Source organism: Musa acuminata, chromosome BXJ2-4 (genome assembly GCF_036884655.1).
Source record: "Musa acuminata AAA Group cultivar baxijiao chromosome BXJ2-4, Cavendish_Baxijiao_AAA, whole genome shotgun sequence".
Classification (NCBI taxonomy): domain Eukaryota; kingdom Viridiplantae; phylum Streptophyta; class Magnoliopsida; order Zingiberales; family Musaceae; genus Musa; species Musa acuminata.
Genome location: NC_088341.1, coordinates 11,327,814 through 11,350,664, shown reverse-complemented (window position 1 = coordinate 11,350,664; position 22,851 = coordinate 11,327,814). Strand labels below are relative to the sequence as shown.

Here is a 22,851-nt window from a genome sequence, read left to right as displayed (position 1 = left end):
ACATCATGATTTAATTCAATCAAATCATGATTGAGATTACCCTCATAAAACATTATTTAATAAAAAAATTTCTTTTTTTTTCGTCCATACTAATTGCATGCACTAATTTGTTTTGAGAAAGAAAGAACACAAATAGCATGCACTAATTTGTTTTGAGAAACAAAGAACACAAATAGCTTTTCGACATTAATGATGTAATGAAAACTTCAAATGGTTTATAAGAGACCACCAAGAAGAAGAACGATGATCGACGACAAATCACTTATCGATCGGATTGGTTGGTTAGTACTACGATCGACGAATCACTTATCGATCTTGATTGGTCTCAAGATCGATCGTAATCCACAAGCGTCACATACATCATTTAATATAATAAAAATTTCTTCTAATTTTTTGAAATAAAAAAGATCAAACTGTGGGCCTAAGAGATCACATTTTGTTAGATGACTAAGGTCAAATGTTACATTGAAGATCTGCAGATGTTAAGGGTTTTTATCACAGGAAACAAAGTCTAAATTACTCCACGTACTACAAAAGTTGAAACACACTCAACCCCTAGAATGAATGCATGACCCTCTTCATCCAATGAGATTAGCAGCCAGTCGACAACTGCTTAGCCGCGATACATTTAGTTGGTGAGTCTAGAATGCTTCAGCTAGGGTATGTAAGGGTTCTAACCATGAAGACCTGCAAGCAAACTCCTCCAGGACCCACAAACTGGGAGTCATCAGCAACAGCTTAGTAGCCATGTTGCCAGATTTGGTTTGCTGGATGAGCCTGCGTGGTCGGAGGTCCATTCAAGTTCCCTTCGCCAGTGTTTTGTTGGTGTTCCCGTGACAGACCTGCCGGTGAATGGTACAAGTTTGGGTACCCTAAAGCTCCCAAGTGTGAAGCCTGCGGACTCTGACGAAACCCGCTTTGCTGACTCTGACCCTGATAGTTGTAGAAAGTGCTTGCTGGAAGAGCCGGCATTGCTCTCGAACCAGCAGCACTGTGGAGCCACAAATTTGGGTTCTCACTCTGGTAATAACCACAAGAATTCAGAAGTCTAAACCTGAAAGTCAGAAAGTTCTAGAAGCTGAAACAATTATTATTTACCTGTTGAGGAGGCATGTAATGACTCTCTTCTTTGTTTTGCAAGCTTAAAGATTCATCGAACCCGGTTGTTGTGCTAGCAGATCCACTTGTATGGTGGTTAAGGGCGAAGCCCCCAGGAATGTTGGCAGAGTTTCCTAATCCTCCATAAGCAGAGGCTATGGCAGAAGCCTGAGGTAGGCTAGTCACAGACAGACTATTTTTAAATTGTGGCTGTGAATACTTCATGCCTGCACCGGGCACCGCACCAGGAGATTGATGGAATGGACTGTTTGCAGTGTATGCTTGTTGGAATGAAGGCAAGTAGGTGTAGCTCTGGGGTAGAAAAGGTGGGTAGCTTATCATATTGGCAAAATGGCCCAACGGAAGCGCAGGCTGAGAGTAATGAGGGACAGGAAGATGTTGATGGAGTGCAGGGCTCGTGAACATGGTGGTGCTCGTCAAGGATTGCGGAGTTGATTGAGGGTTGGAAAACAACCCTGGATTCAGAGCCTGCACAAAGCATGTCTAGTGTCAGGCTAATAAAAAATCAACACCTGAATTCTTCAAATGATAGTCTCTGCATTTAAAACCTACTGATTAACTAGATGGAAGCAAATAACAATATGATAGTAACAGCATTCAACAAATTCAGAATGGTGCATAGAGGCAAGTGACTAGTAACCACATTCAATAAGTTCAGAATGATACAAGCTGATCGGGGACAGCAAGGCGCATAAGAGGCATACAAACTGATATGCAGGCAGATTACTTGCCTCTAGCCTAAGCCTGCAGAACTTTAATGATTAAAGGAGGTGCTAGATAAATTTTGATGAGCACAAACCAAGTGTGATATATGTTAGGCTTAGGACTATCAATTGGGTAAGCAAAGATTTAATTTCGAATGATACCACTTGTACCAGATGGTACCATCGATTGGGGCTGTTTCTGTCCCGTTACCGCCCGAAATCAGTCGGTAATCGATTTCGACCATCACCGCTCGCTATCGGGTGGTGTTAGCTGAGGGAGAAGGAAGAAGAGGGAGAAAAAAAGGAAGAACCTGGAGATCCGTCGTCGCCCTCCCTCGATGATCCTGATCCATCGTCGCCCTCCCTCGCCAGACACCGTAGATGAGATGTCACCTCCTCGTCTGAGGCGACGAGGCCTTAGCGTCGTCGGCGACTTATTCTCATCCGCACAGGGAGAAGAAACGAGGCGACATCGCCCTTTTCTTATTTTTTTAAACTTATTATTATTATTATTATATATATATATATATATATATATATATATATATATATACTGAGCAATACGCCAAAGCATACCGCTCGGTACGCTCGTACCGTACCGAGCTGAGCTCGATACTCCGGTACGGTACGAAATTGTAAACCTTGTGAGCAAGCCAACTTAAACACATTTTGACTCATCAATGGTCCACAAGCTAAATCTTCTTTTGCCTCCATGGATTGATAAAACTTCAAATCAGGCAAGGCTCAAATTGTTTTTCTCATTCAAAGTTTTGGACAGGCCTTGCCCCGACAAATGTGGTTTGAATAGTTTTGAACATTAGAAACCCCCTGAAATAAGTCTTATCCATATATGGAACTATAATTTAGTTTGCCAACATCCTCCGGTACATGTGGTGGTGATTGGTGGCACACACACAAAATGACATGGCAGTGCACAATGCGGCCAAAAGTGATCAACTGATGCTTTGCCAAGTTGTGAACCAAAAATCAAACAGGCATACAAAAACAGTACATGAATTTACTAGAATTTAAGCTGTTGACGCTTACCTCAGACATGGAAATGGTTTGCCCACCAATGGATGACAATGATGTAATGTGCCTTGTAGGCATTGATTGCGTAGTGAGCAAGGGAGACAAGGACATATCAAAATCTCGAAGAGATGGAATGCCTGCTGCTAACAAACTGTTTTGTAGGCTATTGGGTTGCTGCAAAGGATTACTTCAGGCGTAAGAAAATATATAAAGACATAATCCCTGCATACAGAGATCGACTATACAATTTTTCATGACAAAGCATTAAAATGACATGATGCCAAAAATGCAAACTGCATGATAAACATGTTATAATTTATAATAAACCACTCAAAGGCAGAGTGCACAGAACTTCCCTGAAGGGTTTTTGCTTCAAATATGAACTTACCTGCAATATGCTGTCTCACAGCCGTTCCACTAGATTATGGTAATTAACACTGATATCTCAAAATGGTTGGTTGCAATAAAGGTATAACATGCACATCAGATATCAAAACCTATTAGGTACATGTTGGACCCTTCTTTGAAATATCTATTCATGATATAATCATTTAAAACTGGATAGTTCAGGATACTTAATAAGAATATGATTTTTTCTGAATGTCAAGCTTGTGACAATGACAAAATTGATATACAATTATTAAATGTAATGTTTGATCTTAGCATCTTAAATTCAAGATAAGCAAAGATAGGTACCATGATATAGAGAGGACTCCAATAAAAAAAGCTTTTTGACTTAAGATGAAAATCTGGAAATAAGAACTGAAAACAGGAACAAACTTAAATAGGGATTTAAGGTGAAAAAACACTGTTGATTTCTTAAAGAAAATCTTTGCTTGGATGAGAAAATTTTAGAAATGCTGATTATTGCCTATTATGATGATTTATGACTGTTGTTCCATCTAAAATAACCAAAATCAATCTTCAGTCATTACCTTTTTTTACTTGTTAATCTTCAATATGCTCACAAATTACTTTGTCCAAAGCATTATTCAAGAAGATTGGTCGGATCCATATTAGCAATAAAAAGTTATCTAGATTATGCTTGTCATGAAACCACAAACCAGGCCAGAGACATACAAATAATTGCATAAATGTTAGCTTTTGTTATTTATATCAGATAAACCACTGTAATGCATTTCAAGTATCTGATGAAATAAAATAAATATCATGCACAACTTTAACCAAAACGAAAATTAAACAGCATAAAATCATGTCCAAACCAGACCCCATCATAAATTAGTCAGCTAAACAGCAAAAGGACTGGCATTAAGTTACCATTAAACTTGGAAAAGGGGAAAGACTCTGCATTTGTGAATTTTCTTGTGGATAAGCATAAGATGTAGCATTTGGTTGTGTAGAGCTCGGAAATGCATAATTAGAAACAGATGGAAGGTTGTACTGAATCTCATGTGTAGCATCCAATGGATCATTCTTCACAACTTCAGTTTGTGATGCAGAAGGCACATCAAGATTCTCTGAACCAGTGCTTGATCTAGAAGCTATATTCTCAATTAGTGTAGGATTAAGCTGCTCGTCACTGTAGTACTCATGATTTCTGTCAAAAGACATGCATCAAATCAGAGACTGAAATTGCATAGAGAAAATACAAAAAGGTACTAATACCACCTCATGTCAGAATTGTCTGTTGAAGAAGCATCACTCATGACTGGAGCCACTTCCAAGTTGCTTTTTAATTGCTTTGATGGAAAAGATCCAGAAAATGCACCGGATACAAAACTACCAAAGCTTAGATGTGCACAATCTGCATTCGTAACCCGCAGATGGTCAGGAATTATTACTGCAGGACTAACCACAGTAGGTTCTGTTCTAGTCTCCTCATGCAAACTCAGTTGCCCCAAGTTTACAGCAGCTGATGAAAGATCCACACTATCACCAGCTGGGAAAGAACCTAGCCATCGAGGAAGATATATATCAGCAAAGTGATGAAAGGAACATGTTTAACTGTGTAGCAGTAGAAATAATTCAACAAAATAGAAAAAACCTCGCCTTGGAAAAAGAAAGGAACAGAAAAGAATCATGTTCAGAGTTACTGTATTGTTCTTGTAGAAACTGTAAAAAAAAATGGCTCTTAACTGTGGTCCTTGAAGTAACAAATCTGTGTGGCATGGATACTTCAATTCTAATTGCTTCTAATATATAACATGGATCTGAGTCAAATATGATACTTCTTTAATATGTTTTGGATACTTTCCCAAAGCATCAATACTTTTAAGATATGCAAGGGATAACTTTATGGTTGCTTCTCAAAAGAATTTGGCTTTTGGGATTTAAATTTTGGGTGTAGACAAGATGGTTATATGATTAAATATACTGTTCTAAGTAAATTCTTATTAAACATCTTATTGTAATTAATAAAATCAATATTAACTCATGTGCCATCTGTATATTCTATAAATCATATTCTGACACTATAAATAAACAAGTTTTGTTATATATATAATACTATAGTAGTTTTTGTTAGTTGTTACCATATAAATGTCCTATCAATCCTATATTTTCAAAAGTTGATGTAATGCATGTCTGTATGATCGTAATGGTGTCACATAGACGTATTCATGCTTCATAGAAAAAAGTCCAAAAAAGACAATTTGCAAAAAAATAAGATCACATTTAGCTGACAAATTCAAGGATCAAGAGTAGAATCGTCCAAGGCAAAAAAACATCCTAACTGAGAGAATATAGTGAAAGTAAACTATGTAGTTGAATCAGTTCGCAGTTGACAAATATAACTCTTCTGAAGTTTAGAGATCTTTGGCATATTCACATGCGTAAAAGAAGAGTCAACATTCAATAAACTGAACATATATGCTTCAATTTGTTTGTAAAATAGGCCAACCATATAAATTGATGCTTTCTCCTTCTCAAGTAAACACAATTTTGAATCCAGATGTAGCATATATAGACAAAAGTAGGTGATAATGGTATTACAGAAAGTACAATGAAGATGATAGAACCTCCAGTAATTCACTTATCTTTACAATTGGCCATTCCATTTGGTACACACCAAATCAAACGTTATACCAGTCTCTTTTAAAGATGCAGCTCAACTTGCATTCAAATAATAATCATAGTTTGATTGCAACAAAAATCAAAATCTTCTTGATACAGTAAAACTGATTGAAAGAGAAAATATCAACAGTGAACACGAAAAAGGAAATGGTACAATGGAAGATCAAATTTTACCTTCATGATGATCAAGTTCAAGCCTTCGAGAATTGTAGGAATTTGTACTTTTTAATAAGCCTTCATTCAAATGGTAAGCATCAGCATCAGCAGAATTGTCAACTAGTATCTGCATGTCGGAGGAGATTGATATGGGTCTGGAATCTGCTGGTAGAGTTTTATCATGATGACCTTCCACTGGCACTTGGGTCTCTTCTGAATGAGAACCTATATGAGAGTTATTTCCATCAATAGATGAAGCCAACTCTGAGGAGTTTGCATAAACAGGAGAAGCACCAGATATTTCTGGTGGAGTTGACCCACTCTCTGTAGGTTGCTCATCAAGGGGCCATCCATCATAAGAAATTTGCTGACCTTCGGCAATTCCAATATCATAACTAAACTCAGAAACTTGAGTGGATTCTTGAAAGGAATCCGTTAACTTGTCTGCCTCTGATGGCAGAACTGCTGTTGAGGATTGCTTGGCTTCATTTTGTGCCATATCAGATCTTTCACTTGCCACTACAGGAATGCCAGAAGGTTTGCCTTGAGGTCTACCCATCTTGACAATATCAGCCATAGAAAGGTGTCCTGGCTTCCCCAACCAACTATTTTGGAAGCCAGATGAAGATTGCACCAACGTAGATATTCCATCACCAATGTTTGCTGCCTGTATTGTATCTCCCATAGAAGCAGAATTGCTACAAGAAAATGAGAGTACAAATGACATTGCAGAAAATTGCAATAACCATTGCATCAAGGCAAATAAATTAAATAATAATAAAAACCAAAGGAGACGATAGCCATCAGATTTGATACCGAGAAATAACCAACATCAAAAATTTGTTGGATGAGTTAATTGTAAAAAACCACTTAATATAAGATAAAAATTTCTCATGAAGTTTTTACAAAAAAAGAAGACTCAAAAAACATAAAAACAAGGTTTGCAATACTGAATGATACCTCCCATACCGGGCAGTACATACCGGTCCGCCAGCTGATCGACACACGGACTGCTTACTACCGAGTGGTATCAACCCGTCTATGGCGAGGCGAGGCGAGGAAGAAGAGGCGTTCAAAGAAGAGGGAGAAGCTTCGAGAAATAGTACCCGACACCGCCTCCTTCTTCTTCATCGTCTTCTTCTTCGCTGCAGCGCCCGTTGCCATCGCTCCCTCGACGCCGCAGCACTATGGCGCTCGCTGCCATCGTTCCCTCGACACCGAAGAAGATCCTTCTTCTTCCGCTCCTTCGCTGTGGCGCTCGCTGCCATCCCTCGACGTCATAGCTATTCGCCTAGGGTTTGAACGGGCGTTGCTAAGTTATATATATTTTTATATATTTAATCATTTAAATATAATATATTTAATATCATTTTAAGTGCACCATCATTAACTATTTTATATTTCTGTGATTATATATATTTTTATACATATTTAATATTATTTAATATTAAAATTAATTTTAATATTTTTTAAACATACCGTTCGGTATGCCCTAGCGTACCGCTCGATACGCCCATACCGTACTGTACCGAGCAAACCTCAAAACACTGATACGGTACTTAATTTCAATCCTTGCATAAAAGCAAATTCTTCAACTTGCTGGGAAGAATGCTTTATACCCAACATTGGAAATCACATTCACCGACCATCAGCCAATGTATCATGTGTCAAGACTGTTTTTAAGGTAATAACTTGGATAGCAGGAGCAAAATGTACAAGGTTTCACAAAAATCTATTTATAGAAACATTCATACAACGGGATAACTTGAATAAACAAGAAATAACTCAATATGAAATCATGATCCAATTGGTCTAAATAGTAGTTTTCATCTGGATCAAGAAATGTGCAAGCGACATCCTATAAAATTATCACCTTGGAGCTGTTGGCTTTTGAGGAAGATTACTCGATATCATCGAAGATTCCAGAACTGATGCTGTAAAAAGAACAGCACTCATACCATTTTCATTCTTGTGTATAAGCTTGCCTTTACTAGCCCCATAGTCTACTAAGGCAAAGATGAAACTCATAAGCAAATACATAAACAAATGCACTAAATTTGCACTCTCAAGCACACAAATAATGAAGCCATGATGTTAAATCACGTACCAGCAGAACTAGATTGGGAAGTACTACGGCCCCCACGATCAGCACTGCCCCTAGCTCCACGGCTTGAACTGTTGTTCACTGTTCTAGACCTGGATTCTGGAGGTTCTCTGATCTAAAACAAGTGAAAAAGAGCAATGGAAACATGAAACATCCAAACAATGTAAATTGACTTGCACTTTCTGGTGAAATCACCAACGAAACACTTTATCAGAAATAAAATAAGGCAATTTTCAATAAAACAAATAAGCATTAACGTAAAAGCATCTTGGTAAATATTGCAAATGATGATTCAAGTGCATTGCATAAATATAGTTGGCACTCCTTGAAAAGATTAAATGGATGAAGAAGAATGATTAGGCTAACTCAACGATCCAGAAATAATAAGATATGAAGATCATAATGGTGATAAATCCATAAAATAGTTAAAGTAACCTAAAAAAAATATTAAACTGTTTAAGCCATGTCTAACGCAGCAAAATAAGAAACAAAAGATGAAAAATGATAATGGACTGTGAAAAAAGGTTAGTTCAGCATGATCTAATACAATTAATCATATGGACTAACCTCCTTTTTCTTATCACGCTTGCTCCTCACCTCATGAAAAGCATCTGCAATGTGAATGATCACTAAGTTAGATGTAAGTCCACTTGAAGAAATAGAAATCTATGCACAATTTGCAGAAACATTTCATCAGACAATACTTTGGCAGCATTAATGAACTACAGTAACTACTATTATCCATTGGAAAGAGCATGAATGGTAAGAGAGACTCATTGTGATATAGCAGCTGTGGCCAACAATAATGACTTACACAACTAAACAAGCATAACATCTGGAAAAAGAGCAAAAGACAATCAATAGCCTACAAACTTAATATATTAGTCCTCAATGGTTTCTCATAAACATATCCTAGCATCTTTTGAACAACCCATGTCTTACCCAATGTTAATTACTAAAGCAGTGATTTAAAAAGCGCTAGGCGTCAAGGTCCAAAAACACTCGAGGTGCTAGGCACTCGCCTGAGCGAAGCGAGACGCTAAAATATAAAAATATATAATATAATTAATAAATATAATTATTTAAATAAAAAATACTATTAAATTAAGAAAATCTAAGGTACAAAATGTCAAAATCACAATGTCATATTAACAAAAAGTCTCAAAATTCAAAACAATAAAATTTATATCAAAGAAATTTATCATAATCAATATTATCGACATTTTCACACAAATCATCTTCATTGAATTCATCCTCTTCCTCTTGTCCTTCCTCTTCATCAAAATATATTTCATTCGTATAACTCAGCAACTCTTTTTTTACCTCGGGTGGACACTTTTTGCAAGCTGTTGCATTCTTGAAATTTCCTACTAGATGTTGTTTTGCACGAAAAATACCACCTTTAGTAGTCTTATCGCAGAACATGCAAGTCACTGCATTAGGATCTTTCAGATCCTTTAGATAATTATACTTCCATGCAGGATCCCTTTTTGATGTCGTTTGAGAATATATTGAGTTGCTCTGTACACTTGTCATTTATCCTGAAACCTAATAATAATTTCAAATAAATAAAAATTAATAGTATTAAAATCAAAATAATATATTATTAATCTAATAAATAAAAATACTGTTACTAGTATACAGTTAGCAGTATACTATTAACCAAGGTTCATCGTACCATACCGTACCGACGTTTCGACCCGGGCTCGGTACGGTATGGCACTGGTGTACCGGGCAATACATCAGGGCGTACCGAGCGGTACACCCTGGTGTATCGAACAATTTTATACTTTTTTCATACTGTAGCAGTGCTACAGTATAGTACTGTAGCACTGTAGCGGTACCGGACGATCCACGTACCGGTAACCTATCGGACTGGTATGTACCGCCCGGTACAGGCGATACACTTCGATATGGCAGACCTTGCTATTAACAGTATACTATCGAAGTGAGATGAGTGTGAGTAAGAGGACGACCGAGGCTACTGATTGAGAGCAGCGGTAGCAACGAGCAACGACAGCGACATTAGGAGTGGGAGCGACGACAATGGAAACAGTAGCAACATCAGTGAGCAGCGACAACAACGGCGAGTAGCGATTGTGGCAGTGGCGAGCAACGGCAGTGGCAGCGATAGTGGCAGCGGCGACGGAGAGTAGCGACAACGAAGAGAGGCAATGGCAACAGAGAAGAAATCTCAATGACAGAATCGTAAGCAAGGTTAGGGTTGGGGAAGTCGCGAGAGGGATGCTGGGAGGCTGATATCGGTGCTTTAGTTGGTTCGATTGAACCAACTAAAGCACCGGAGACCGAACCAGACCTAAAATACTGGTTCGGTCGCCTGGTTTAACCTAGGCGCTCGCCCGAAGCACCCGACGCCTGGGCTCTGGCAAGTGCCCAAGCGACGCCTCTTTGAAGTGCGCCGCCTGGAAATGAAGCGAGGCGCTCGGGCCTCACCTCGCCGCGCACGAGCACCTATTGAAATCGCTATACTAAAGTATGTTATAATTTCTTCCTAGTCCTCAATGGTTTCTATCCTTAAAACTCAAAGCATCTTTCAACAACCCATGTGTACCTATTGTTAACCAAAGTATATTACCATATCCTACTACCTCATATTCTAATGAATGAGGCATCTTCAGTAATATCATAACATTACCAACATGAAGATGTACTGAACACAAAGAATCATTCCAAAGACATCCTCTTTCGTGTCAAATGAGTTTTCAGAATAAGGACAAATTTGCAAACATGCTCAGAAACATTCAGAAACAGAGGGTTGAATGTAAAAGACTTGGAAACAGTAAAAACTTGAGTATCTCAAACCTATATGAGCTACTAACATTATCAACGGTAAGTAATAATACTAGTACTAGAAGGAACGTGAGTTTCGGAAACCAAGCTAAGATTCTTGAACTGCCTATGTCCGTAGTTCTCTGGAAAAATTACACATGTAACCATGATATACACATAAAGGGAACTAAATAATTGAAAGAAGTAAAAAAACACCTCCAATTATTGTTGGTCCACTCAGCAGGGAGAATAACAACCACAGTCTTGTGTGATCAGCCATACACTCTTAGGTCAATGAAACAATTGTTCAAGGACGAAATCACACTCTTCAATTGATACTATCACATCAAAAAACCGACTCCATGCAATTTGCTTATCAGTAGAGAAAGAATCACATTTTACTAACAAAAAGATGACATAGCATAAAACAGTCACTCAATGAAAACAAAAGCGAGATGCCATGATCTTAAGACAAGCAAGGACCAAGATACAAATATTTAGAAAAATGCCTAAGCACACAAATATGAGTAAAAAAAAACACTCAGAAGCCTTCAGCAATACAAAAAATAAACAACCAAGATGACCCCATGACCAACTAGGCATGATAAAAGCATACTGGGTATGTCAAGCAACCTTAACAATGAACAGATGTATGAATATTCAGTGATAATCCTATAAACTAACAATTTAGAATCATTTACAGCATGAAGGAGAAGCTTACTTTACATGCATTAGCTGATATCCATTCTTTAGAGCAAAATTAGAAATTAAATAATGGAACATCCACAAACACAACCACATCAGAACACAAATTCTAAGAGCTTGTGTTATAGTAGGTGTTATAAAGTGATACGACCCAGCCTAGTACAGAATATAACTGTTCCGTGTATACATGTGTGCATGTGTGTGGGAGCACTAGAAGAATCTCGTTGCATGGTTGCTTCATTGAGCATGGTTCCATAAAGTTAAAGCAAGTACTTCAACAAAAACTTCCCAACAAGATCTCCTTTGCCAACAGAGAACAAAATTGAAAAGTGAGTAACAAAAATGTGCTAGGGGTGCTAAGACTTGTGACATGTAATAGGAGTTGGGCAAAAGCCAAAGTAACCTACATATTAAAAGTTCAATTTATAACTTGTAACATTATTGAATGATAAATCAAGGAGGATAAAAACTAATGGTTCAGCAATGATAAATGAAAAAAAAAAATCTACTGACGATCTGATTATGAAAATCAAGAACATCAGAAAGGAGAAGCATCTTATGCTAAGACTCCGTTTAGATTAAAGACAACTACAGAAAGAATAAAGGACATAAATGAAAATTTACACTAGGTGCTGGGTAATTTTTTCTCTTTTATTTTTTCTTTGTGGTAGTTTGGGTGGGAGCATGAGGTTTATGTAAACTATCCCAAGACGCTCTTTTCATCCTACAGATAAAAAAAAAGTAAACAGGTATCAACAGGGAAAAAATCCCATCACTCCACATATTCTTTTCTCATCACCAAGTATCTAAACAAAGCGTAAGAGGAGGTGGCGTCACGCGAATATACTAAAGACAAACACTGGTCAAATAGAGAAACGTAAGCGACAGTTGCTACAAGAAACCGAAGTTAACAACCTCTTCCAGGCTCACATTCGGATCTACAAGACACAACACTGAGGACAAGCGGCGCAGGCAAATACAATTTCCAACGAAATGTCAAGGCCAAAAAAGTTCTCTTCTTTCCGTTCTGTTGATAAGAAGTTGCGAACCAAACAACAAGACACCGCCAATTAAGTCTTCTTTTGGTAAAACAAGAATCTGGGGAAGCAAAACCGACAGACAAAACTGGATATTTTCCTCGGATCGAAGGAGGAACAACTACAGAAACGGAGTACCGCCACCTACTGTCCCTTTCATCCCAAACCTAACCAAGTAACCCCCAAAATAACCACAGACGCCATCCTTATCGCAAGATTTCATGTAACAAACAGAAGAATAAACTAACAGCGAACAGAGAAAGAGGGAAGGGGGGAATTTCCAAGGGAGGCGGGGCACCTTGCGAGAGGAGTCGGTGGACGGCCTCGTTAGGGTCCATGTTACACTCCCGAAGCATGGCGTAGATCTCCGTTTCCGAGCAGTTCACGATCTCCTTCAGGCTCTGCACCAGCTTCCTGGACCCCGCCGGGATCGGGGCAGCCGACGCCGCTCCGTTCCCCTTGCTCCCAGGCCCTCCTCCACCGCCGCCGCCGCTCATCCTCTCCTTCCTTCCGACGGACCCTTCTCCTGTTCCTTTTTCTTCTCTCGCCCGTTAGGAGAAGGGAAAGCTCGGGGCGGCGCAGTAGTAGCCTTATACCGCCTCTTCGCTCCTCTCGGCAGCCAAAAACCCTCTTCGGCTTCTCCTCTCTCCTCTACCGTGTTGTACACGTAGTGTATGTATGTATACCTAAAAGAATAATGTTAAGGTTATCCTTGCAAGAGGGTGAGGCTGAGAGAGAGAGAGAGAGAGACTCATTTATTCCTCGCTCCCGAGAGGGTTCCTTGGGCAGTAATCGTGGTCCGCAGTGATCTGCCACTCTAATTGGTGACCGTCGCGATCTCCCACGGCAACTGTTTCCATTCAATCATGATCGACTTGCTCGACGGCTGTGATTATCTCTTAATATATAATAAAATACTGCTATAACAAATTGATGTAGAAAAATATATCACTGGCTTAAGTTCCAAATAAATTTCTAATATATTTTGATAGAAAGATAAGTTTTCTTTTTTTTTTGGAATTTCTAAATGTTCAAACAAGCATTAGAAATTCGGAGAATTGCTTCTAAAATCTTCAACAACAAAAAAACCAACAGACCATCTCAATCTCTGGTAATCAGATAAAGAACAGTGTTTATGCAATCACTGCAAATCCATTAAAGAGTTTCCTCCAACCCATAACCGAGCAAGAAGGATACCTTTCTTCAGTTGCAGACATGGAACAAATATTCATAATCTGTGGCTTTTATGAGGAAATGAAGCAGCACGGATCTACTGTTTTACCGTATGCATCTGATTGGAACTGCTCAAGAACAAGAAGACCGAGTATAAAGCACACATTTCTTGTTGGTATCTGCAAATGGATGTCAACAATGCATCAGCCACCTGACATGGAATCTATTATAACTTCAAGAAGAAATGATTCAAGAATTCAAGAATCAAAAGACCTGACTCAAGTTTGAAAGCAACGACACCTGAAACTGGGCTCTCGAGAGCTGAAAAACTAGGCAGAGAAAAATTCCCATTCTTGAAATTTGAATCGAGAGGTTTTAAGGAAATACTTGACCGAAAAATTGAATCCACACGTGAAATAGGAAATGTAAACATGAAAAATTACAACAGTGAAATCTATGCAACCTCCCAATTTAGGTAGTTTTCTGCATCCACAGTGTTTGATCCACAAATAACTGGATGGGTACCCATCACGTATTGTGCTTGCTTGCCTCAAAAGCCAACAAGAAGATCAAAGAGGCCAAAGCCCCCAAGCTTTCATAAGTCCTCCGTATGCCACACCACAGATGATCCCCTTCTCTGAAATTCACCCTTCCGAGAATTGTTCATCGCTTTCCCCATCAATGCCAATGCCCTGATGCTTGGCAACTCTTTCCCCTCAAAATACTCGGGAACCACTTTTGGACTTCTGGGCTTGGATAACCCAGTTGTAGCAGCACTTGCCTGAGCTTTGGCTCTCTGAGGACTTCTATGACACCATCTTTCAATCCAATACCATGTTGTCTTTGCTGATAATTCACAACAGCACTCAGGAATACTCGGTGAGTTCTTGGCCCTGTCAAAACTCTGTTGCTTCTCAGGACACTTCATCAAGTCAGAGCTGGATGTATTGTCATTGTGTACATTACTTGACAATCTGCACATTTCTGCACCGGTGGGGCCATCTCTGATTTTCATTCTCTTACTACGATGGCCAAAAGCATAAGGGTCGGGTCCAAGGCGCTTAAGCCATTTGCCATAAGGCTCTGCTTCCATCGGCTTATCTGCTATACTACTAGAATTCAAAATTTTGTACATCTGAACTTGAGAAATAATTTGATGTGCATCGATGCTTTCTGATCTAGATGTGCTGAGTTCTCTGTTACTTACACCACCTGTTTTGTCTAAGGAAGCAGCAGTAGCATGCCGACTCACAGTTCGTTTGATTGGTGAAGCTAATGGATAGTGGGGCTTCATCACGTTGAGGCACACAGGATCCTGCAGAATTCGTTGTTAGTATTGATGTTTATTTTTGTCATCCACCTCTGCTTGAAAGTTGGTGTGTCAAAATATTAAGAATGCATTAAAAAGTGGTTAAGCATAGATAAATATGCATATTATACTACAGACACACATGAAGTGCAAGTACAATATATGTGTTTCCGAGTTCAAGATTAAACAGTGTACCTATCACCGACTTACACAGCATGTGCCATATTCCTTGTTGATGAAATGAAACAATATGTTCTTGGACAGACAAACAAAATGCACAATGGTACAGAGCTAGAGATGCCATCAGAATGACAGAAGATTATCAGTAAAAGGTACAAAGAGGATGCAACTATTAATATTGGTCCCAATTCTCATGAGATAAAACTCCTATTTTGTGATATTAGTCATCAGAAGAAAGCTAAAATGAAATTATGAATCCATAAACCAAATGACCATTTCATTTTATTTCCTGCATGGGGCATCAGAACTTAAATACCAATATGTCCAACTTGAAGCTAGGATAAACATCAATGCGCCAAATGATGATAGATATACTAATTTTACTTAATCAAACTGCAATAGCCATTTGGGATATATTATTAGCTCCTCACCTTTGTCCATTACAGGTGATGGTGGACTTTGTTTTCTGATGTCATAATTTTGTTTTCTTAGCCATGATGTCTCTAGGAAAAGAAATGATCTCCCAACTCTTAGTAATGTCGTTATTCAGTATCCATGGATCTTCCATTTATAAGAAAATAAGCTTGTTAGACATGTGCTTATAGCTTTTCAGATCACATAAGCTACAATATCCAAACCAAAATAATTTGGTCCTACAACTTCTAGTCTCTTCATATGAATATAACTTAAACTGTATACCCTGCTACGCTCTCATTTTATATCCTCTTTCACTGTTTGACAGTCTCATTGTTCTTGAAGGCATTCTTATTAAAATTACATATGCATACTCCTATTTAAATAAACATGCATAGGCCAAAAAAAGCTATGATACAATATACATACAAGTTCATCCATGATGCCATACTTGTAAACTTTCTCTCTGCATGATGATCACACTTCTTTGGCACGTTTACTACATCATCCTAGTAACAATGGCAGACCATTGATAACCTTATGTAATTTGTATTCATCGATTTTCAGTTAATAATTTCAACCAAAACTATCTGAATTTGTAACTTATTTATAGGCTTTAAGTTAGCAAGAAGTTAGGATTTTATGACTGAATGTTGCAGCCTTCCATTGTAAACTATCCAACAGTGGACTCTTATTCCCTACAAAGTTCAAAGATTGTCAATACTTTCGCAAGTCAGTCTGATAGCAAAACCTAAACAATGATCTGATCAACTGTCAAAGAGAACCAGTCTTTGTTAGTGTCTTAGATAGAACTTTTACAGTGGAACGAATAATTCTTTTGTTGCCACAACATCAATACCCTATTGTCAACAGGAGTCAACAGATATCTTTCAAGCCAATCCTCATAAGTAGATTTATATGCTTCATCCTCCTAACCTAAAATGCACAATTATCTTGTTCTCGTGCACAACTTCAAGGGGGCTCCTCAACCATCTTACTTAAAAATAAGAGAGAGAGGGAGAGAGAATTCAGCTGCTGTGTAAAGGCAACATCAAGACAATCATGATTGTTACAAAGAAATAGGAACAAAATGAAAAAACACATATATTGACACTTAAGGTAGTTGAAAATCCAAACAGCAACAAAAATCATCTTCACATAACTTCAATGGCTCAAGAAGGTTCAGTACATGGAATAAAGAACATGTTCCATAAATATAAACTTTTGCAAACTCCAAAATTTCTAGTACATGGAATAAAGAACATGTTCACATATATTGTCAACCATTTCTAGTACATGGAATAAAGAGAATCATGCTTGCACACAAACGATATGTTCAGCCAAGTTGATTGACTAGGGCTATCACATCACTTGTAAACTATTTAATAAATATAAACTTTTGCAAACTCCAAAATTTCTAAGGGCTTACTTTATGCATTTCATGTAAACATTAATTTTTTTTAATATGCATGTAATTGTACCTTCCGTTGTCTGTCAGCAATCATGCCTGCAAAACATGAACCACGAATTAATAATTAGGAAGGAACATGTTCTTTTTACAGTGCTTCCAATAGAGTCATTCTACACCCTATAGCACCTGCTCAAAATTGCAGATAGTTTGATGCTACTTACTAAGATATATAGGAATTTTCATCATATTTTAAAACTTTAAATGTTATTATCAATAAACATCTACCTATTAGAGAGCTTCTTGTCTGGCAAACCTCAATGTCCATTGTCTCAGTTTTAGCTGATGATTCTTTTCTTGTTGCAGTTGTATGTCTCCCATTTCCTTTTCCATTTCCAACTCCATCATCTCCATCTCTGATACCATTTGAGTTAATCAAAAGTAGTGAATCTCCTGATTGTTTTCCATGGCACTTTGATGTTGTTGGGCCTGTTATCATTTCAAACAAGGCGGTACCTTTTGCTTTTCCAGTTTCTGTTGAATCGACAATCAGCTGTTCTCCTTGCAAGACATTCATGCACATATCCTTAGTTGTTAACCAATGACGATGAGAAATATAAGGGATTTGTGGTGTTACATGTGTATTATTTACAGGATCCATACTGTTATGTATTTCCAATCTTCCAACATTATGAATAAAGCAGTTGGACGTTTTGTTTAATGAGTAGCAGGCATACTCACAGTATTATTATCTCTGTCTGTAGATGGATGAGGAAAATCGCCTGGCCATGAATCTCCTGGTTTCTGCAAGGATCTATGATTTATCTTGGGCCATGAACACCTTTCACTATTAGCAATTTCATTTTCATCTTTCATTTCGGAGACTGTCACTCTCGATGGCCTAGTAAAATTGTGCAACTCATGCTTCAAGTTAGCAAGCCTAGCTTTTTCCAAATGCTCCTCAATCATGTGATCAGATACTGAAGAAACTCTTTTATCTTTGATGTAAATAGGAGAATTCGTAAAATTGTTTCTTGCTGAATGAGAAGCCAAGACAGTAAACTCATCTTGGATAGGTTGTGAGCCTTGAATAGATTCAGAAGATTTGATCTCTTGAGCACTAATTTTTGTCATCCTTCTTGCTTCAAAACAAATCCCTCCTGCTGCAAAGGCTGTCAGATGGGAACTCAATGCTGTTTTTTTTAGTGGCATCTGTGACTCATTTGTTCTATTAACCACTTGATCATGACCAGGCCCTTGTCTCTGATTCAAATTACTCTTTATCTTTTTATTTATGCCATCAATAGGAATGTGATTTTGCTCTGATGTAATACCTTCTGAATCTGGACAATGGCATGCCTTGTAGTTTTCCCAGTTTATAGAAGAATCTTGATGTCTATGAAGATATGATTTATCTGGAATTACCACTTCATCATATGATTTTACATCTTTCTGCAACACAGAATTTTTCATATAGCTTCCAATCTTTTCAGCTCCCATAAATTCAGATGACTTGGGAACATGTGTTGTAAGGCCTAAATCATTAAGATCAGAACTGCATACATTCCTGCATCCAAATGTTCTTCCTTCACTTATATCCATGCTAAACAGTTGAACCTTGAGAGATTTGGTAATTTTAAACTCTCAAGTACCCCTCTTATATTACACGGTCTTCTTTATTGCTTGCATAAGAAAGATCGTAGTGCTTAAGGCAGTGAGGGTTTGACATGACGCTTGCTCACTTCTAATGAGCCATCCTATACGAACAGTACTGGTAAACAGATACTATACCATTTGCATTACTGATCCAATATTTAAATCTTTACTGGTTGCATAACTTTCTATAGCATTCTCTGACATGACATTTCACAATGCAGCATTCAGAACACAACCTGTTGTTCAAACAAAAGGAGCCATAATCCAATGTCAGTTCCAACATTAATTCTTTCACATCCCAGATTTATAAAAAAAAATCATTATTTCGTTATTCATAATTTATAGAAGACTCTCTTTTTTTATCTTTAAATTCAAATCCCTATCGTTACAACACTAAATATTTTTTTAATTGCAAAAAGAATCATATCTTGGGTCATAAGTGATGAAAAAGTTTCCTCCACCCAAACCTCAGACTTATTACGAAGTAGTAAATTACTTTGAAAATAAATATAGGATAAAAACACATTAGCAATCGCACATATTGATAAAAACTTTCGAAAAATCATAAAATAATCTTCAATATTCGTGAAACATATACAAATGTCAATAATTTAATATGACATGATACTATATCAATTTATTATGAAATTCATGTATTAAAAAAATAAGGATAATTCTTATACAATAAATAAAATCATGCATCAGTCATATGAAACACATCTCGATGACATACATAACAGTCAGATAACAAAAGTGTACATCACACCCGATGGTGCACTCTCCCAACAACGAATAGGGAGGCATACTCTACGGGATGAATTCCTCTTAACAGAGGATGGAAAGAACTCATATCACACTCCCAACAACGGATGGAATGGTATCCTGCACTCACCCAAGTGGAGACATGTTCCTCCTAACAATGGGTGGAGGAACCACCTAACCATTGCATCTGACAACTCGTTAATCCCCAAAGGAAGTTATTTTTATTTATTTATATTTTGCTTAATCATTTCCTTAATCATACTGCACAAACAAGGAAATTAAAATATTAAATAAAGCAACACATTATTTATGATAATTTAATTTATGTTAAGGGAGAAAAAAAATCATTGGTTATTACAAATTCAATAGGGTCCTAAGAAAAAACGAAGGATCAGATAACCTGGGGAAGTTAAGAAATCTCATTTTCACTTTAAACAACCACATATAGAACCACGAACTTACCAGAATGCTCAAAGCTAAGACAGTAGTATCATAGAAATGGCTAGAAGAACCTTTTTTCATTGAAAGAAAGAGCTTAACGGGCATTCAAGAGGGCAAGAAGGGCACCCACTCTAAACAGGCTTACCATCTGTTTCATCTTCTTTTACACCCTTCATAGGTTTTACGGGACAAGATGTCATGGACAAAATTAAATAAATACAAGAATAGATGCAAGATTCAAGCAACCAAGCCTCAGTAACTGGGAAAGCATAGTTTGCTAACTCCGAGTCCACTCTGCTGGCTATTAAACTGAATGGATATGTGTCAAGATATACTTTTCTCTCAATCTTCTCAAGAACAAACCAATTGTCAGGATTCATATGCTTAGCCCAGAAGACAGAGAATCGACTAACAGGAACATCATGAAAAATGTTTTGCTTCAGTCTGCTCCAAAGTAAACTAGTCTATTAACTTCTCCCGAGCAAGCGCTCCCTCAATCAGATCAAGTACAGCATGAGTTCCCAACATTCCTTCAGTGTGGTATAACTAATGCTTTAAGTTCCGCTAATTTTTCCAGATCTGCAACACTTGATCCTCAATATCCAGTAAACAGATCAAATTCCTGTAAAGGTTACTCCTACTTGTTTCGTCTAAAAAAAGAAGCAAGAATCATATTCTTCCTTACCTTAAAATCAATTCTTCCAACAAAAGATTAAAAAAACCCTAAAAGACTACATCTTCCAACAAAATCTATTCCATTCCTGATTTGGGAGAAAACCAGCCCGAGTACTAAGATGCCTCGTCACATTCACGGTATCAAATATAGAAGCAGAGATCCAACTCCCTAATCAAGAACGGAATCTCAAGAAAATAATAGATCAGCAAAGAAGTAAAACCTAAAAGCCCTCAATCCACACAGGATCAACAGAACTAAATGAACGGAAACGAAGAACACAAAAGCACCCAGACCGCCAAGAAGCAAATTTTACCCTGTCCGCGCCTAGGGCGAGACATAGGCGAAGGTGCGCCGCCGCAGGGAAGAGGTCAAGTGGCCGGTACCGAGGACCGGAAGGACGAGGCCGAGACCCAAGCAGAAGAAGGGATGCTTGTTTTGGGGATATATGATAGAGAAAGGGCAACCAAGGAGATGGCAAAAGTGAAGGCCACGTCATCGCTACAGGAGTAGCTGACGTAGACGAGATATCTAATGGTTGACGCCAAGCAGCAAAAATATCTTCTCCCTACACTTTTACTGTTCCCTCTCCGTCGCGGCTCTGCAGACAGGAGAAGATATTGTGAGCAATTATTCCGGTTGATAGGGACTCCTCTGCAGACACTGCACGTGCCTTCATCGATGGCCGAGGTGTTGATGCTCTGCACATTGTTGTCGATGCTGGCCGGCGATAAAAACTGTCTTCTTGTGGTTCCAATCACTGAACGAACCTTCATCGATGGCCGAGGTGTTGACGCTCTGCACATCAATCTCTTTACGGTCGTGCCTCTGCGAAGAAGGAATCTCGGCCTTATGAATGGATTCAACCATAATCCTAAATCTCTTTACGGTCGTGCCTTTGCAAAGAAGGAATCCCGATCTTATCCTCGAGAATGGATTCGACCACAATCGTACACGAAGGGGTAGAACCATTTCAAACATGATGACTTGTTATTCTTATCGCTTGTTTTTACCCCCAACACTTACCATAAGGACGGAAAGAAGCTATCGGCCTATCCGAATCGGCAGCGCATATCTTAGGTACCAATCTAGCAAGCGCTTCCTCGATCTCTTCCTCGAAGATGACTCGCTTGCCATCAAAGAGTGCATCTTCTCTGATAGTGGAGATCGCAGGTGCTCTGCATTTGAGTTAGCGAGAGATCACTCAGATCCGGTGGATATGTTCGCATGTGCGAAACTAAGTTGCTTGATCTCTCTTAGTTCCTCTTAGCTCTAGGCCTTGGATCCGGTTCATGGCATGGCTTGTTGTTGAGATGTTCGCGTGTCCGGTTCAAGCTTCTCCTCTGTGTCTTCTAGCTTCGGTAATCGAGAAGGCTCCGTCTCTTCTATCCTAGCTTTCTCTGTTTCTTTCTCGTACGCTGAGGCACGGGGAGAGGAGGTGGAATAAGATTATGCTCGAGGCTTCTCGACAAGATGATGGTGGCGGTGGTGGTGCTGTAGCCGGAGGCTGAGACCTCGGCCTAATCGGGACAGGAAGACGAGGAGTGGTTCTGATCGGGCGATTCTCACTGCTAATGGAGATATGGAGGGATAATTAGAATTAACTTATCATATTGGATTTAAATACTTTGGGCCGATGATTTAGGCCCATCCAATTCGATGCAACGGTACCCAAAAATAAGTTGTTCCATCCACAGGCACCCAAAAAATACTTTTTAACTGATGGCTTGAATCATGGGCACAAAACACAATTGGTGCTCAGTTGTTTTCAGAATAAATTATTTGTCTCAGTATTTGTCATAACATACAAACTAATCATTCAAAGATCAATGACAGATATCAATAAAGAATACAATTTATTATTTACAAGGAGATTAAATAAGGCAAGGAAGAAAGGTTTTTTTTCTTCTATTTAGTTCGATCTTGGACTAATAGTATCTTATTATTATTATTATTATTATTATTATTATTATTATTATTATTATTATTTAAAAAAAGATTATACTCATATAATCATTCTTTTTTCATAATTTTTATATAATGAGAGAGAAGTAGGAAAATATGATTCATGTATCTTTCTTCAATTGAAATGGTTTTTTAGGTACTAGAAGAAACAATCATCGAGTCAACATATATATTATGAGTTAATATTTGA

At 38.1% G+C, this 22,851-nt stretch overlaps 2 protein-coding genes across 5 annotated transcripts; both read right to left on the bottom strand.

The window, feature by feature from the left end:
- Positions 1 to 416: 416 nt before the first annotated feature.
- LOC103981474 (uncharacterized) lies at positions 417 to 13,579 on the bottom strand. Of its 2 annotated transcripts, XM_009398215.3 has the most exons (11): positions 13,432 to 13,579; positions 12,979 to 13,366; positions 8,716 to 8,759; positions 8,152 to 8,263; positions 7,918 to 8,050; positions 6,063 to 6,742; positions 4,485 to 4,767; positions 4,134 to 4,413; positions 2,871 to 3,029; positions 1,099 to 1,587; positions 417 to 1,020 (listed from the first exon to the last, which is right to left on the bottom strand). In XM_009398215.3, exons 2-11 carry the CDS (start codon positions 13,175 to 13,177, stop codon positions 739 to 741), a joined length of 2,661 nt encoding a protein of 886 aa, XP_009396490.2. In that variant the 5' UTR covers positions 13,178 to 13,366; positions 13,432 to 13,579; the 3' UTR covers positions 417 to 738. The 2 variants fall into 2 exon arrangements, with proteins under 2 accessions (XP_009396490.2, XP_064959998.1); XM_065103926.1 differs by having other exon boundaries at positions 7,918 to 8,047; positions 12,979 to 13,573.
- Positions 13,580 to 14,175: 596 nt separating this feature from the next.
- Positions 14,176 to 21,317, bottom strand: LOC103981473 (uncharacterized). Of its 3 annotated transcripts, XM_009398213.3 has the most exons (6): positions 21,013 to 21,308; positions 17,906 to 19,056; positions 17,453 to 17,717; positions 17,238 to 17,263; positions 15,066 to 15,168; positions 14,176 to 14,954 (listed from the first exon to the last, which is right to left on the bottom strand). In XM_009398213.3, exons 2-6 carry the CDS (start codon positions 18,764 to 18,766, stop codon positions 14,449 to 14,451), a joined length of 1,761 nt encoding a protein of 586 aa, XP_009396488.1. In that variant the 5' UTR covers positions 18,767 to 19,056; positions 21,013 to 21,308; the 3' UTR covers positions 14,176 to 14,448. The 3 variants fall into 3 exon arrangements, with proteins under 3 accessions (XP_009396488.1, XP_064960000.1, XP_009396487.1); XM_065103928.1 differs by lacking the exon at positions 17,238 to 17,263 and having other exon boundaries at positions 15,061 to 15,168; positions 21,013 to 21,317; XM_009398212.3 differs by having other exon boundaries at positions 14,176 to 15,168; positions 21,013 to 21,292.
- Positions 21,318 to 22,851: the final 1,534 nt, after the last annotated feature.

Coding starts and splice junctions, on each gene's coding strand:
- LOC103981473 (XM_009398212.3), bottom strand. CDS start 18,766: ATGGATATAAGTGAAGGAAGAACATTTGGATGCAGGAATGTATGCAGT. Junction 17,718..17,905: donor CAGACAGAGATAATAATACT/GTGAGTATGCCT, acceptor CAAGGAGAACAG/CTGATTGTCGATTCAACAGA. Junction 17,264..17,452: donor GACAAGAAGCTCTCTAATAG/GTAGATGTTTAT, acceptor CATGTTTTGCAG/GCATGATTGCTGACAGACAA.
- LOC103981474 (XM_009398215.3), bottom strand. CDS start 13,177: ATGAGCGGCGGCGGCGGTGGAGGAGGGCCTGGGAGCAAGGGGAACGGA. Junction 4,768..6,062: donor TGAACTTGATCATCATGAAG/GTAAAATTTGAT, acceptor CTCGATGGCTAG/GTTCTTTCCCAGCTGGTGAT. Junction 4,414..4,484: donor ACAGACAATTCTGACATGAG/GTGGTATTAGTA, acceptor GTCTTTTGACAG/AAATCATGAGTACTACAGTG.